Here is a 16,619-nt window from a genome sequence, read left to right as displayed (position 1 = left end):
AAGCCCCTTACTGCCCGCATTGTTGGTTATGCTTGGAGCATTAACCCATACAAGAGTTATGTATTTGTTTTAGTACTTTATGTACTAAGTCAATAGGAAAACTAATAAACTGCTATCGAAGTCTGAGGGATGCTAACCAGCCCTAGCCATTAGAAACATATTTTTGTTAGATGCCGCATGAAATTCATGACCAAAATTTAATGATGTCCGGAAAATATTCAACATGGGGCAGATTCAGACTAAAGAAACATATGCGTTTCCTACACACTTCTCAGTATTTGGTATTCAGACTTACCTTAGTCGAGTAACACGCTCTGAAAAAACTTAATTCAATCACATTTGCTGGCAAACAGATTTTTCATCCAATAGGGTTCAGCACATTTATCTTAAGCCATCCCTTCCAATACGGTGTACCTTTTAGTTTGAATTTTGATGACAGACTCACTAGAATATATTGAGAACGAGTTCAGAATATTATGGATCAATGAAAGAAAGCAATCTAAACATATGCATTTCTGTCTGTGTTTCAGCACCAGTCGGTAGATTGAAAAATACTCTGATCTTGTCGATTATTCAGGTTTAGGAAAGTATTTATGAATCATAAAAAAAAACAGGTTTAGCGAGACTTTATGCACGAAAGAAAGAAAGTGGTTTGATTCATTCTGAAAATTGCCACATTCAATTACCCATGGCAATGTTGGAAGATTAGCGTATATTGAATTATAATAGGGAGAATAGTGTACAATAGTAGACTCTACCATCGTCTATTGCATGCACTGACCATGAAACTGTGTGATGACACAGCCAAGTATTGTGTCGTGTTCAAACTGTTACAGCTTGGTTTGCGCTCAACTCCATGATTTAATTAGCCTACACGTTTAAAAAATATATTACCAACTGTTACTAATGACCGTCAGCAACAACCACATAGCCATGACTGCATTTACAGAGGAAGCAAATTAAGGTAAATAAAACAATGTAATTAAATGAAATGATAAAGGGAACAGTAAATTGGCAGAACGAATATTTAAGGGATAATCAACGAGGGGCTATGCGGTCTATGGAAAATAATGAACGACGTGGAAGGTGTGTCCCACGACGCACTAGAGTGGAACTGACCTTCCACGAGTTGCATTATTTTCCAGAGAAAGCAGAGCCCCGAGTTGATTATCCCTTTTATACCATGCCAATAATTTAACACATTTGCCTCTAGAAATGTGTTCAACATCCACTAAGGTAGCTAGGAACTTTACTAGATAACAAAACAGACTTGCTAGTTTAGCTAACCAAACCATCAGACCTAGCTTGCGATTATGAAAATCTAATTCAACAATGCCAATGTTTTCAATTCGACTTTTGCTTTCAATGCAGCTCAAACACAGAACATGTAAGGATGAACTATAGCCATTTAATTCTACAGTGCTTTATTTCCCTATAACGCACGCTCTAGAATCCCCTTCAGAAACTAGTACTTAACAACGCCATGGTATAAGTGTGGTTATTAGGCCTACTGACCGTCGATACTGATAGTGGCTAATATTTAACATGATAGAAAGTTGGGGGTAGCCTAAAATTAAGACTTTTGAGAGTGCCCATCCCTGCAAGTTAAAAGGCTGTACAAATTAAATTCTGCATAACGACACAGCATTTCATAAACTTTACTGTGGGACATTTTTATATACTTCAGTTTTCTGCCATATTCATGGTTTCCTCACACGTAAAGGTGGTGGAATTATTAGTGGATTAAGTTCAAGGTCAGAGAGAAAAGTGCATAAAAAGAGAATTACGTTCCATTTACGCCCGCTTAACTCAGGTCGGAATCAGCCCCCATGTAAAAAGCTGAATGGATGGGGATGACGTAGAAACCAGTCAAATGACTGACCATAAGACAGGTCAGTATACGGTGACAGACAGGAGTTCCTCTGGAGCCTGGGGTGGTTGGTTGGGTCCCAGAGGTGTGGTGGTGGACTGGTGAGTAAAAAAGTCCCAAGGTAGAAACTGCAGTCTTAAACATGTGCCATACCTTAAAATGTTGGAGAGGAAAACACCCCCACACTCATCAATATGATGAGCAGCCAAGTTTTTGTCTCAGCTGCAAAAATAAGTATTTATTTTTGCAGCTGAGAAATTTTTTTTTTTTTTTTTTTTAATATTTAAAAAAAATACAACTCCAGATGTTTTTATGTTGATTGAATGTAAAGAAAAAAAATAAACTGGAGCTAGACTTCTGAGTATCCAAAAGTACTGGTCTGAAGGACCCATGTTGGTCAGGGTAGGGTGTCCGTTGGGATGCCCTCAGTAAAATGCCAAAACAGCAGTAGCAGTATCCTGGCAGGCAATCCTTTAGGGGGACTAACGCTATGTACTTCCAGCAGCTTGGGCCTCTCCTCCCTCTGAGTTAACTGCGGGACAGAGCAACAACAATGTTAATACCTGTATTACTGTATGATGGACAGAAAGACTAAATCATCAAATCAAATCAAATTTTTGATTTGATTTGATTTGATTTAGAAAGACTAGTAGTACATAAATAGTGATTGGAAAGATACATGAAGACATGCTGCTAACTGCAGGGAGAAGACTACAACAACTAGAGAAATGGGCACAGTTGGGAATAATTATTCACAATATACCACAGAGGCAGTTGAAGAACTTTGAAGTCACACTAAGTGCTGGAATGCCACAGACACACACCAAAGTCACTCACACATGTCAATCTCTGGTCTAAACCAGAGACTGATGTACGCACGCGCACACAGACACACACAGTAAGCCCACTAGAGATGTATCTAGTTATTGATCAGACCTGCAGCATTGTTGACCTGATCTTCCTCATCGCTGTCCCCTTCAGAGTGGGGCAAGTCAGCCTCGGGGGCACAGTCTGTAGCCGGGGCCTCCTGGGGCTCCTGGTCCACCCGGCTCTTTAGGGCCAGGATACGATGGTGCAGGGCTGCTGCCAGCTGACCTGTGTCCTCCCTAGAACTAGCCTGGAGATGATGACAATAACAGCAAGGACAGACAGAGCGAAGTCATTAAAAAAACCACAACAATAATAGGGATAAACAACACAGACAGACAACTGCTGCACTGTGTCCTAAAAAATTGCCTCAATTGAACCACAATGACATGACAGGGACACGGGGACACGTTATCAGAAACACTTGTGCTGATGAGGCGTTGAATTCAAGCACCTGTCTACTTCCTTATCCCTGTACTCCCTCTAGTGTCTCTACTGAGTACTACACCACATTTCAAAATAATTTATTTAAATAGGGACAGGTACAAACACAGGGGTATTTTAATTTAGACACAAGATCGCAGAAAGCAGTTGCAAGCAGTTGCAAAAAGCTTTGCAACGGAAACCGGTTACTCCAAATGGAAAATGTTCTGTAATGAAATCAAGAGTCTTTTGGACAAATCCAGGTAGGTCGCTCCCCATTTCGTTCTGTTGGCTTCCGTTTGGTTCGTTAGGTTCCCCCCCAAAGGTGTGACAGATGGGAAAAAAAACTATAGAGCTGAATACAACACCCAACCCCAGATAAAACCCAAAAACAATACACAAAGCGTGTGATACGACTAACGTGAAGCAGGCTAAACGCTGGGCAATGGTGATGGCATACCGATATTAGGAAGACCTTAACCCCTTGGTCTTCTGTGTCCATGGCGGTGACACGGACACTCTTTTCGCTGGCCTTGTCCACTTGCATCTGAGGCCACAGTTTGGCGTTCAGGATCAATCTAAGGCTGCCCTGGGTCCGCATCACTTGGGGAACACACAGAGGTATATGGGTCAAGTAAGTTAGATAAAAAATGTAAACAGAAAAAAAATAGGTAGACTACCGTAATAAAGTTTGGGGTCACTTAGAAATGTCCTTGTTTTTGAAAGAAAAGCACATTTTTGGTCCATTAAAATAACATGAAATTGATCAGAAATACTGTTGTTAATAGACATTGTTAATGTTGTAAATGGAATATCTACATAGGCGTACAGAGGCCTATTATCAGAAACCATCACTCCTGTGTTCCAATGGCACGTTGTGTTAGCTAATCTAAGTTGATAATTTTAAAACGCTAATTGATCATTTAGAAAACCCTTTTACAATTATGTTGGCACAGCTGAAAACTGTTGTTCTCATTAAAGAAGTAATAAAACGGGCCTTCTTTAGACAAGTTCAGTATCCGGAGCATCAGTATTTGTGGGTTCGATTACAAGCTCAAAATGGCCAGAAACAAAGAACTTTCATCTGAAAGAAACTCGTCCGTCTATTCTTGTTCTGAGAAATGAAGACTATTCCATGCGAGAAATTGCCAAGAAATGCTGTGTAATTACTCTCTTCACAGAACAGCGCAAATGGGCTCTAACCAGAATAGAAAGAGTGGGAGGCCCCGGTACACAACTGAGCAAGACGACAAGTACATTAGTGTCTAGTTTGAGAAACAGACGCCTCACAAGTCCTCAACTGGCAGCTTCATTAAATAGTACCTGCAAAATACCAGTCTCAATGTCAACAGTGAAGAGTCGAGTCCGGGATGCTGGCCTTCTAGGCAGAGTTACAAAGAAAAGGCCATATCTCAGACTGGCCAATAAAAAGAAAAGATTAAGATGGGCAAACGAAAACAGCCACTGGACAGATGAACTCTGACTAGAAGGCAAGCATCCCGGAGTCGCCTGGACAGAGTGTCCCATGGTGGCGTTGGGGTTATGGTATTGGCAGGCAGGCATAAGCCACGGACAACAAACACAATTTTATTGATGGCAATTTAAAGGCACAGAGATACCGTGACGAGATCCTGAGGCCCATTGTCGTGCCATTCATCTGCAGCCATCACCTCATGTTTCAACATGCTAATTTACAGCACCATGTCACAAGGATATGTACACAATTCCTGGAAGCTGAAAATGTCCCAGTTTGTCCCTGGCCTGCATACTCACCAGACATGTCACCCATTGAGCATGTTTTGGATGGCTCTGGATTGATGAGTATGACACGTTGTTCCAGTTCCCGCCAATATCCAGTAACTTCGCACAGCCATTAAAGCAAAGTGGTAAGCAGCCATCAACTCTATGCGAAGGAAATGCTGACTGGTTCTCTGATCCATGCCCCAACTTTTTTTTAATTTTTTTTTTTTAAAGGTACATATGACCAAAATATGCATCTCTGTATTCCAAGTCATGTGAAATCTATAGATTACAGCCTAATGAATTTATTTCATTTGACTGGTTTCCTTATATGAACTGTAACTCGGTAAAATCTTTGAAATTGTTGAATGTTGCATTTATATTTTTGTTCAGTATAAGTATATTATTTACTGAGACAAACAATCAGTCAAAATGAAATGTGTACAGGCCAATGTGTGTCCAGGTGAGTGTGTACCTACCTAGACGTGATTGTAGTGATCCGTCGTCTGTGGATGCCATGTCATTAAGCCTGAGCAGCCCTCGACCCCGCTCTATCCACGTCTGGGCTGTCTTGTCAAACACAAACAACTTGCACTGGACCTGAGGGGGGAGACACACACATTACTTATCGGGGGGGGGGGGGGAATCACCCATGTCCTTGTAATCTAAATATTTTAAACTAATCCTACATCAGCAATCCTAATCTGAGAGGCTATGTGAATATGGGCCCTGATGTATTCGTATATCGTCTGCCAGAGACTAGACACCTACCTGCAAAACGTTACTTTCTGATTCTTCTCCAGTTTTGACGTCTACCTTCTCCAAGATGCACTTCTTGGCTGTGGCTTTGGTGTACGCTGCTGCAGATTCCTCCAGTGACTCTGTCACGTTGTTACCTGTGATTACACACACACACGTAACAAGTTAACTAGAAATATACACAGGGATCAGCACTGGGCTGTGCGTGAGTCTTACCCTTCTCTGGTATGTTTTCCTTGGAAGAGGATTCAGACACAGGGGGAGCTGGTAAGACTTTACAGTCTTCCACTGATGCCTCCCCTCCCTTGGAAGGGCTCTGAAAATACACAGTACTGTCAGCCAACCATGCATTGTCACTACAGCGCAATAATAAAGTCCATTCCTACAGTTCACTCCTGATACAGCGCATTCCGGAAAGTATTCTAAAAATTGATATGAAAAACCTTTTCTCGTCAATCTACACACAATACCCCATAACGACAAAGCGAAAACAGGCTTAGAAATTTTTGCAAATCTATTAAAAATAAATATTACATTTACCTACAAATTCAGAGCCTTTAACTTGGTACTTTGCTGAAGCACCTTTGGCAGCGGTTACAGCCTCGAGTCTTCTTGGCACACTTGTATTTGGGGAGTTTCTCCCATTCTTCTCTACAAATCATCTCAAGCTCTGTCAGGTTGGATGGGGAGAGTCGCTGCACAGCTATTTTCAGGTCTCTCCAGAGATGTTTGATCAGGTTCAAGTCCGGGCTCTGGCTGGGCCACTCAAGGACATTCAGAGACTTGTCCCGAAGCCACTCCTGCATTGACTTGGATGTGTGCTTAGGGTTCTTGTCCTGTTGGAAGGGGAACCTTTGCCCCAGTTTGAGGTCCTGAGCAGGTTTTCATCAAGGATCCTTCTGTACTTTGTTCTGTTCAACTTTGATCCGTTCATCTTTCCCTCGATCCTGACAAGTCTTCTAGTCACTGCCGCTGAAAAACATTCCCACAGCATGATGCTACCACCATCTTGCTTCACCGTAGGGATAGTATTGGCCAGGTGATGAGCGGTGCATGGTTTCCTCCAAACATTACACTTGGCATTCAGGCCAAAGTAATGGCTTCTGTCTGGCCACTCTACCATAATGACCTGATTGGTGGAGTGCTGTAGAGATGGTTGTCTGTCTGGAAGGTTCTCCCATCTCCACAGAGTAACTCTGGAGCTCTGTTAGAGTGACTATTGGGTTCTTGGTCACCTCCCTGACCAAGGCCCTTCTCCCCCGATTGCTCAGTTTGGCCGGGCGGCCAGCTCTAGGATGAGTCTTGGTGGTTCCAAACTTCTTCCATTTAAGAATGATCGAGGCCACGGTGTTCTTGGGGACCTTCAATGCTGCAGAAATGTTTTGGTACCCTTCCCCAAATCTGTGCCTTGACACAATCCTGTCTTGGAGATCTACGGACAATTCCTTCAACCCCATGGCTTGGTTTTTGCTCTGACAAACTGTCAACTGTGGGACCTTATATAGACAGGTATGTGCCTTTTCAAATCATGTCCAATCAATTAAATTTACCACAAGTGTACTCCAATCAAGTTGTAGAAACATCTCAAGGATGATCAATGGAAACAGGATGCATCAGAGTACAATTTCAAGACACATAGCAAAGGGTCTGAATAATTATGCATCTGTTTTTTTATTAGTAATACATTTGCAAAAAAATCTAATTCTGTTTTCGGTTTGTCATTATGGGGTATTGTGATTGAATAAATAAAAAATTATCCTCATCAATTTTAGAATAAGGCTGTAACATAACAAAATTTGGAAAAAATTAAGCGGTCGGAATACTTTCCGAATACACGATAAGTCAAAATAAGTGTGCACAGTACACACACACAGTTCTCGCGTCTCCATAACAGTCCCAGGCGGTTGTATTTCTCAGGAGCCATCTCTATTTGGGTTCAACTGGGTTTGCTCGATCACCATCTCTATGGTCTATGTCATGGCCTAAAGGGCAATGCCCCTACTAATCAAACGGACAGTCTCTACTCACTAGGACTCTCTCTGACATGTTCTGTCCAAAGACAAATTTGGCCCCCTTGTCGGTATTGTGTATGGCGTTCTTTGAACTGAAAGGAATCAAGAAGAACAAGAAGATATTAGCATATTTTAGTCATTTAACAGAGTTATCCAAAGCAACTTACAATTAATGCATTCAATTAAGGCAGCTAAAACAATCATATTACGATTATTGCAAAACCATAAAAAATTGTGAAAAGAACAAGTCTGATCTGAACTCATAGGGAAGCAGATTCCCTGCCAGAGCAAAGGTCTGAAAAGCCAGTGACATAAAATGTTACCTGGGGGTGGCGATGTATTGTAAGAAATAGTTTGTTCCCTCCTGAGAATCCAGGGGTAACAACTTGCCATCTTTACTATTCTCGTCCAACTAGAAAGGGAGATAAAATAAATATTCTGATGTTTCTTGCTAAGATTCTTTTTTACTAAACATCACTCTTGAATAATTTGAAGTGATTGTTTAAAGGGGAAATAACCACCTTTGCTCGGTCTTTGATATTTTGCCCAAACACGAAAGAGGACTCTGCAGAACAATCGTTCTTCTCTCTGCTCGCTCCATCCTCCCTTTCATGTTTCTACAGGAGGCAAGATACAGCAGTCAGTCATCATGATGGGTTTGGGGAATTCAGCTTTAATTTATTGTTGTAAAATAATAATAATAATTGGGCAACCGAAAATAAACAACTGCAGGATTCTGACAGTAAATTATTTCCAAAAAGTAGCTCTGGGCAGTTACTACTCTCTTTATGCAATTACAAGCTAATCAAATCTCAAGTGTGCCATGTAGCGCTAGTACACTTCTGCCTCTGTATATTAGACAGGACCATGATCGTAGTCCTCACCGGTGACTTAGCGAGGACGTCTGAGTGCTCAGTGTTGTTCTGGAAGATGCTCGACCCTTCTGATGTTCCGTCGGAAAACTTCCTCACCCCGTTAGTGGACTCTGAGTTAGACTTGACTGGTGGGGCCTGGAGCAAGGCTGGCCGGAGCACACTGCGCTGCTGCTCCTTGGGTTTCTGACTGGGGACGCCTGGAACACAATCTGCTAATGGATTGGATCTGAATGCCTTACAGAACAACCCCATGCACAACCATGCCATGTACTATATCACAACTACCATGCACTATATCACAATTACCATGCACCACCTTGTGCTACATCAGCACTATCACACAACTAACATGCACCACCATGTACTATATCAGAACTACCATGCACCACCATGTACTATATCACAACTACCATGCACCACCACGTACTACATCAACACTATATCAGAACTAACATGCACCACCATGTACTATATCACAACTACCCTACACCACCACGTACTACATCAACACTATATCAGAACTAACATGCACCACCATGTACTATATCAGAACTACCATGCACCACCACGTACTACATCAACACTATATCAGAACTAACATGCACCACCATGTACTATATCAGAACTACCACCATGCACCGCCATCCATATTAACATGATGTACTGCCACCTACGTTTATAAATTTACTTGGACCAGGAGTTTTTCCTGACTACTTAACCTGACCAGGAAAACTTATAGGGCCTAGTCATGGGCTATAACAAGGGCCCAGTTTTTCTCCTAGTCAGGTCAGCACGCCACATACCAGACCACACCAGTTGAGGCTCGTGGGAGGAGCTATAGCAGGATGGGCTCATTGTAATGGTAAACATGGAGCGGTATCAAATATATGGACACCACATGTTTGACTCAGTTCCATTTATTCCATTTCAGTCATTACAATAAGGCCATCCATCTATAGCGCCATCCACCTATAGCTCCTCCCACCAGCCTCTACAGAACCACACATACACAGGCATCAATACCCACCTGAACTAGGCGCCTGGCCGTGGATGAGAGTAGGTGGTTTTAAACGAAACCCTACAGGCTTCTCATCTGGCAAGAGGAAGAAAAAAACAGAACATGTAGAATTGTTTAAAAAAATCTATAACTAAACGGCAGCGTTCAAAGTATTATTGTACCCTCAGTACATTTTATCATTAAATAAACACAGCTGCACTTCAGTTTATAAGCATACAATCCACATTACATACAAGTTAACCACTGGATACTTCATGAGTGAAGCCTTTATGATGAGGAGTTACTAGAAGTAGACAAGTCTCACCTGGTTCTGAGTCCTCTGAATTCCCAGTTGGAGACTGGCAGAAACTTGAGGGCATGAAGACATTGTTCTTACTAGACCCTGCAGAGAGCAGGAGAGAGGCAGCATTAAACACAACACAACGAGAGCAAATCTAGAAAATATTATATTATTTTACTACAATTAAGTACAAATCAAGAAAAATACATTCAGCAGGGAAAGACTTATCTAATAAGTTTCATTACCAGAATGTGAAGGTGGGAACTGTGTTAAAGATGAAGTCCTCTCTCTTTTTACTGGAGGAAAGTATCCACCATCCTCTTTGTCTGAACCTGAAAATAAGCAAATTGTCTTATTTTAGCCTTCTGTTGAAATGACCAATTAAAATGCTCTACCTGGGCACTAAGATACGCAGTAGGGCTGTCCTATTGGTCGATCGAGAGTCATCTGTTCTTTCGACTAATCGATTGGTTGAAATTTTAAAATGTGTATTTTTCCATATTTTGACACAGCCTGTGTGTTTTAATAAAATCAACTATAGGCTACTAGATGTATTTTAAAGGCTACTGAACATGTCTGATGCTTTAAGCACACTGTTTGATTAAATAATTAAGACACAAATCACTCAAGCGGGAGCCAGAGATCAAGATTGCCTAACCAGCTGGCCTGCTCCAACGCTCCTGAAGTTGCCGGTACTATTACCTGGCTACACCAGGGGTCAGCAAACTTTACCAGTTGGAGTGCCAATTTATCTTACTATTTCTACCGATCTGCGTGACAGTTATGATTTTCATATGCACATTTTAAATTTATAATAAAGTGTTCATATCTCAAAATCATTGTCATATGGTCAATCAACATTATATCTCAATCTTAACGACAAGGAAACAAATCTGAAAGCAACTATTGCCATTGCCAACTATGTACAAATAGCCTACACATAAAACACTGCAGCTTGCAGGTAGAAAATATCCTGATAAAAATGAATATCCTAATAAATCACATTGGCTACACAAGGCCTGTTTGCAACTAACCTGATAATCAACGGGGTCCGGCCCGAAGCTCGCACTAGCAAATAGAGGTCGACCGACTATGATTTTTCAACGCCGATACCGATTATTGGAGGACCCCAAAAAGCCGATACCGATTAATCGGCCGATTTATTTTTATATATATTTGTAATAAAGACAATTACAAAAATACTGAATGAACAATGAACACTTTTATTTTAACTTAACTTTAACTTAATACATTAATAAAATCAATTTAGGTCTCAAATAAATAATGAAACATGTTCAATTTGGTTTAGATAATGCAAAAACAAAGTGTTGGAGAAGAAAGTAAAAGTGCAATATGTGCCATGTAAAAAATCTAAGGTTTAAGTTCCTTGCTCAGAACATATAAAAGCTGGTGGTTACTTTTAACATGAGTCTTCAATATTCCCAGGTAAGACGTTTTCGGTTGTAGTTATTATAGAACTTTCTCTCTATACCGTTTGTATTTCATATACCTTTGACTATTGGATGTTCTAATAGGTACTTTAGTATTGCCAGCCTAATCTCGGGAGTTGATAGGCTTGAAGTTATAAACAGCGCAATGCTTGAAGCAGCATAGCTGCTGGCAAACGCAGTAAGGTGCTGTTTGAATGAATGAATGTTTTTTATAATATACTTAATCTAGCTAGCACCTTACCTTGGCTCCTTGCTGCACTCGCATAACAGGTAGTCAGCCTGCCACACAGTCTCCTCGTGGAGTGCAATGTAATCGGCCATGATCGGTGTCCAAAAATGCCGTTTACCGAGTGTTATGAAAACTTGAAATCGGCCCTAATTAAATCAGCCATTCCGATTAATCGGTCGACCTCTACTAGCAAACTTACAAAATGTTATAAAATATTCTGGGACCTCAGAGTTTCCCGCTCCAGTGAGCTTGGGACAGACACAGCTGTAAGGCTATTTGTGCAAGGGATAAGAAGTAATCAAGTTTTGGTTTATTTTGAAATAAACTAAAACTTGTTTCTCACAAGTGTAGCATAGGTTTTGAGCTTTGCAAACAACGTGTCCCCTCCAACAATGAGAACAGTAAACAACATTAATTATAATATGTTGAATGCATTAACAGAAATTACCATTACCAAACAAGCATGGAAGATTAGAAATTATGGGAATTAACGGTAAATATACTACTGGTGATATGTTATGGGGAATTGATAGACACTAACAATCAAAAGGAAAACAATTCACACAATGAAGTTGGGAAACAATGAATGCACACGAAATGGTGGGAGAGAGTGCATTCTGGAGAGGGACGTGCCTTGTGCATATTAGCCACACTCCCCTTCTTCTTGGACTATGGCATGCCCGCAGCCCCATCAATGGATTAGTCCACTGAGACAGGAGCAAATCAGACAGGTGTCTTGCATGCCATGAAAAAAATTATTTGCAATGGCTCGTCTAAATCAATCTCGGTCGATCAACAGCCTATCGACCAGTGGACTAAAAGGGGTCAGCCCTACTACGCAGTATAATTTGATCCCTGGTAAATTAACTACAATAGTATTAAGGGCATTATAAGGTTAGATGGAAATCATATGATGAAATAGGCTAACAGTCAGATGCAATGTATGCATAACCTACCTTTATCTTCTGCACTCGAGCCATCAGCTGATCTCTGTAATAGAGAGCAGCACTAGGTCAACTCTTTGTTTCTCAGACTAGAAACAACGGAGTCAAATTATGAAGCTTTACAGTGAATTTCCATGAAGGCCCATTGATTTCCATCAATGTGAGGGGAAAGAATAGAATACTGTCTAGCTTACCTTCTGTGCTTTATCTTTTTGGAACAGAAACACTGGTGGCGCTATGGCAGGCTTCTCTGTTTAATGAAGAGGGAAATCATGCTTTACCATACAGAAGAGTACATTTGTGACTTGTGTGAAGTGTAGGCCTAATATCAAGACATCACAGCCTGTGAATCAGTTGTTTGTGTCAACAATGAAAAACAGTCACAGTGATTGTCAAAATCATTTGTCATGAGCAAACACCCTGCAGCAGTTTTGAGTTGACACAGGTTCTGCCATAATGTTTTTTCAGAAAGCTAAAAGGCCTACATCTGTGCAATTCCATGTCTGACACTCTGGATTCTCTGTTTAACGTAGGCATGTGTTTATAATTCCACAAAGATGTTCAGAGTGCCACTTGGGGAAATGCAGGAATACTTAGCTAAGGCTAAACCATAAACCTAGACAGAAAATATTTCTGCCAAAAAGAATCCCAACACATGGATTCAGACTGTTTTGTCCTTCCTCCAACTTTCTGCTAACTGGGTCTATTACACAGACTTCAACTCTCCCCATTCAGTTGAGATACTTCTGAATAGATCCCAAATGACCATGATGCAAGGTTTGAGAATAAACAACTTGCATTATATAATCATTTATTCCATTCAGAGAGGTTGAAGTAAACAATCAGTTCAGTCAACAAAAACAACCATAATAGCCTAGAATTGATAAGGGACATTATATTTACTAAAACAAATGTATCTAAATCAAATTAGGCATTTCAAATAGGACAATGTGTGCATCAAACAAATGCTATTTTAAACACAGGCTACATGTATGGACTTGACAAGAGCATTGGATTTAGACCATTAAAACTCATGGCCTATCCAACTGAAACTGCAAGGACAACTAGCACATCAGCAGGCCAGGGTCAGAGAAAGGACTGTCATACTTTGTAAATAAATACAAGCACATGATCTAACAATATGTGTAGCTTGATTGTCACGAGTGACATCGTAGCCTAGCTTCCAATCCACATATCCAACCTTACTAGCTAACTACAAAATGTGGATAGTCTGGGTAATATAAATGCGGTCACAATATAGCGCTGGCCAACTACAAGCTAGTTCGCTAACAGGATTTGGCGCACCAACCAGATTTGATAAATTAGTCACCCAGTTCAGAATGTGCAGCATTCATTGGCTAAGATTGCTAGCAACATTTGCTAAGTTGGCTAACACTAACTGTTTGTTACCTCGCTGGCAAGTGGGGTGTGAACAAATAGCTTGCTACCTTTAAAGAGACTTCATAATTGTATTAGCTAAATCAATGTCCTTGACAAATAGCTAGTTACTACTAATGCCAATGCATGATATAGAAAGTTAGCATTAAGAGGAAGGTAGCTAGCTAGCTAAGTTAGCCATAGCCCCATGAAGTGTCATTTCACCGGTTAACGTTAGCTGAGGAAATTGTTAGCAACCTAGCTGTGACTGTAACAAATTAACAACTCGTATAGCTAAACAAGGTGGCCAATGTGCGTTAACTAGCTAACTGATTAGCTACAGTATACCTTGCTAAATGTAGTTAAAAGTAACGTTAGCAAACAGATCTGATTAGCTAGCGTTAGCCAGCTTCCCATCCCCGCCTAAATAGCCGAAGTTAGATGTGGCTGGCTTGCTATGGTAGCTAGCGTTACCTGTATTGTGAAAATTAACATGTTTTTTCTCATGTAGCCGGTCTGAAACAACAATTAGTTCCACTATTTTACTTAAAGGCTGTAAACCACTACGTTTATTGCTAAGTATTTTTATTGTTTTTATTTTTTTATAAATACGTAAACGGTCATGCAGATAATTCAAGTTTTGCTTTGTTTCCTCACACGGACACTGCTCACCTTCGTTTGCCAATTCCGCCATTTTACTTCTCTGCTCACACCCATAACCCACCGCGCAACATACATAAACACCGCCCATTTCTACAGTTTATCTTGTTAATAAATGCTGCTACTCTCTGGGCGCTTTCGTAAATTCACTCTGGCTATGTACTTCGATTTCAGAGCACTCCCGTCTGAGTGTGCAAAAGTGCAGAATAACTGATGAATTTATGAACGTTCAATACGCCTTAAATATGACCGGTGTCAGTCAACGTCGGCAAAGAAACGTAATTAAATTGTTGCCAGAAACACAGTTACAATCACTAACGCTTTGGATAACATGAACAAAGCCTAGAGAGCTCTGCAGAGCTAGGCTTTGTTCATGTTTGTTTGTTCATGTTATATCCATAGCGTTGATGATTGTAACTGTGTTGCCGCACATATCTCAATGTTGTCTGGAAGTAGCTAGCAAGCGAGTTAACTTTAGCCAGTAAGCTTGGGTGCTTGACTGCCGTTGAGGCCAGAACGCTCGGATCAACCCTACTCCTAGGCCATAGCGTCCATTGTGCGTTTTGAACGTTCCGAGAACGGACAATCTGAAAGCATCCTCTGTTTATTTCTATGCCATTGACTCTGTGTGCAGGTACCCCCTGTTTAGCCTCATTACTGTTGTTGTATTGTTGCTCTTTAATTATTGGTTATTTTTATAGTTAATTGTTTACTTCAGTTTATTTAGTAAATACTTTATCACTTATTTTTTTCTTAAAACTGCATTGTTGGTTAAGGGCTTGTTTTCAGTGCATGTGACAAATACAATTTCATTTTGATGTAGCGTTTATATTTTTGTTCAGTATAAATTTGCTTGTCTCAATTACCAATAGGACTGCTACTGTAATATGTTGTATGGCAGGCACTGTTTTTCTGCATGTGTCATTATCCATCATACCTGTCCTGACATTTTTTGTTGGAGAATCCAAACAGCTCATCAAGAACAGTGAAAAAATTTAATATTTACTTATTCATATTTCAGGCTCTTTCGCAATCTTTTGGAGTATCAATCAAGACATGCTTGATGCTTCACTGATGTCATGAAGAGTAACATACAGTTTTCTTTAATACAAAGGTCAGTATGTGAACCTATACTGAGGCTTCTCTCTGTGCCAAAATACATGTTTAATTCTGCAACACTGATTAATGGCTTTGGATATTGCTTTTCTCAAATGCATGCAACTTGACGACAACTCGGCTATACAGGACTAAGATTTAATTTGCTATGGGCTCGCGCTAGTGTTCCAATTTAGCCAACGTTCTTAAGCCGTTTTTCAGCCTTGTATGAATTTTGACTCGTTCTATTATCCAGCCTATAGATAGCCAGAGCGAATTTACGAAAGCACCTGAATGTCCATTGAGAAAGCACAATGACTATACCATTTAACTAAACTAAGAATGACGAGAATAGTCAAGTCATAAAACGTTGAGTAGTTAGATAGCCTATAGTTAATATACTGGCAAGTTTGATGCATAACTACTGACGTTAGGTAGCTAGCTAACATACGGGTACATACTGCTGTAATGATATGCTATGTGGTTCGTAAGTACAGCGTAGCTAACAAATTGTCAGCCAACATAAAGTAATTTTTCCAACAATTGTTTACAGACAGAATATTTCGCTTATAATTCACTGTATCACAATTCCAGTGGGTCAGAAGTTTACATACACTAAGTTGACTCTGCCTTTAAACAGCTTGGAAAATTCCAGAAAATTATGTCATGGCTTTAGAAGCTTCTGATAGGAAAATTTACATAATTTGAGTCAATTGGAGGTGTAGCTGTGGATGTATTTCAAGGCCTACCTTCAAACTCAGTGCCTCTTTGCTTGACATCATGGGAAAATCAAAAGAAATCAGCCCCCAAAAATTGCAGACCTCCACAAGTCTGGTTCATCCTTGGGAGCAATTTCCAACAATAGTACGCAAGTATAAACACCATGGGACCACGCAGCTGTCATACTGCTCAGGAAGGATATGCCTTCTGTCTCCTAGAGATTAGCGTACTTTGGTGCGAAATGTACATATCAATCCCAGAACAACAGCAAAGGACCTTGTGAAGATCCTGGAGGAAAC

At 40.5% G+C, this 16,619-nt stretch overlaps 1 protein-coding gene and 1 long non-coding RNA gene across 3 annotated transcripts in view; both read right to left on the bottom strand.

The window, feature by feature from the left end:
- The window catches only part of LOC149970650 (uncharacterized), an 809,841-nt gene that overhangs the window by 355,187 nt on the left and 438,035 nt on the right, over window positions 1-16,619 (bottom strand). The gene's annotated exons all lie outside the window — the stretch shown is intronic.
- Window positions 1,408-15,060, bottom strand: LOC110508301 (ran-binding protein 3). 2 transcript variants are annotated; one of them, XM_021588715.3, is made up of 16 exons: window positions 14,518-15,060; window positions 12,663-12,718; window positions 12,481-12,514; window positions 10,090-10,176; window positions 9,869-9,946; window positions 9,574-9,639; window positions 8,556-8,755; window positions 8,193-8,288; window positions 7,995-8,083; window positions 7,688-7,763; window positions 5,876-5,975; window positions 5,672-5,796; window positions 5,380-5,500; window positions 3,621-3,763; window positions 2,807-2,987; window positions 1,408-2,402 (listed from the first exon to the last, which is right to left on the bottom strand). In XM_021588715.3, the coding sequence occupies exons 1-16, from the start codon at window positions 14,594-14,596 to the stop codon at window positions 2,359-2,361; spliced, it is 1,575 nt and encodes a 524-aa protein (XP_021444390.1). In that variant the 5' UTR covers window positions 14,597-15,060; the 3' UTR covers window positions 1,408-2,358. The 2 variants fall into 2 exon arrangements, with proteins under 2 accessions (XP_021444390.1, XP_021444391.1); XM_021588716.3 differs by having other exon boundaries at window positions 8,556-8,743; window positions 14,518-14,989.

This window comes from Oncorhynchus mykiss, chromosome 28 (genome assembly GCF_057628025.1).
Source record: "Oncorhynchus mykiss isolate SJ-2025 chromosome 28, ASM5762802v1, whole genome shotgun sequence".
NCBI classification, from domain to species: domain Eukaryota; kingdom Metazoa; phylum Chordata; class Actinopteri; order Salmoniformes; family Salmonidae; genus Oncorhynchus; species Oncorhynchus mykiss.
Note: the sequence above shows the minus strand (reverse complement) of the source record. Positions and strands in the feature narration are given on the sequence as shown.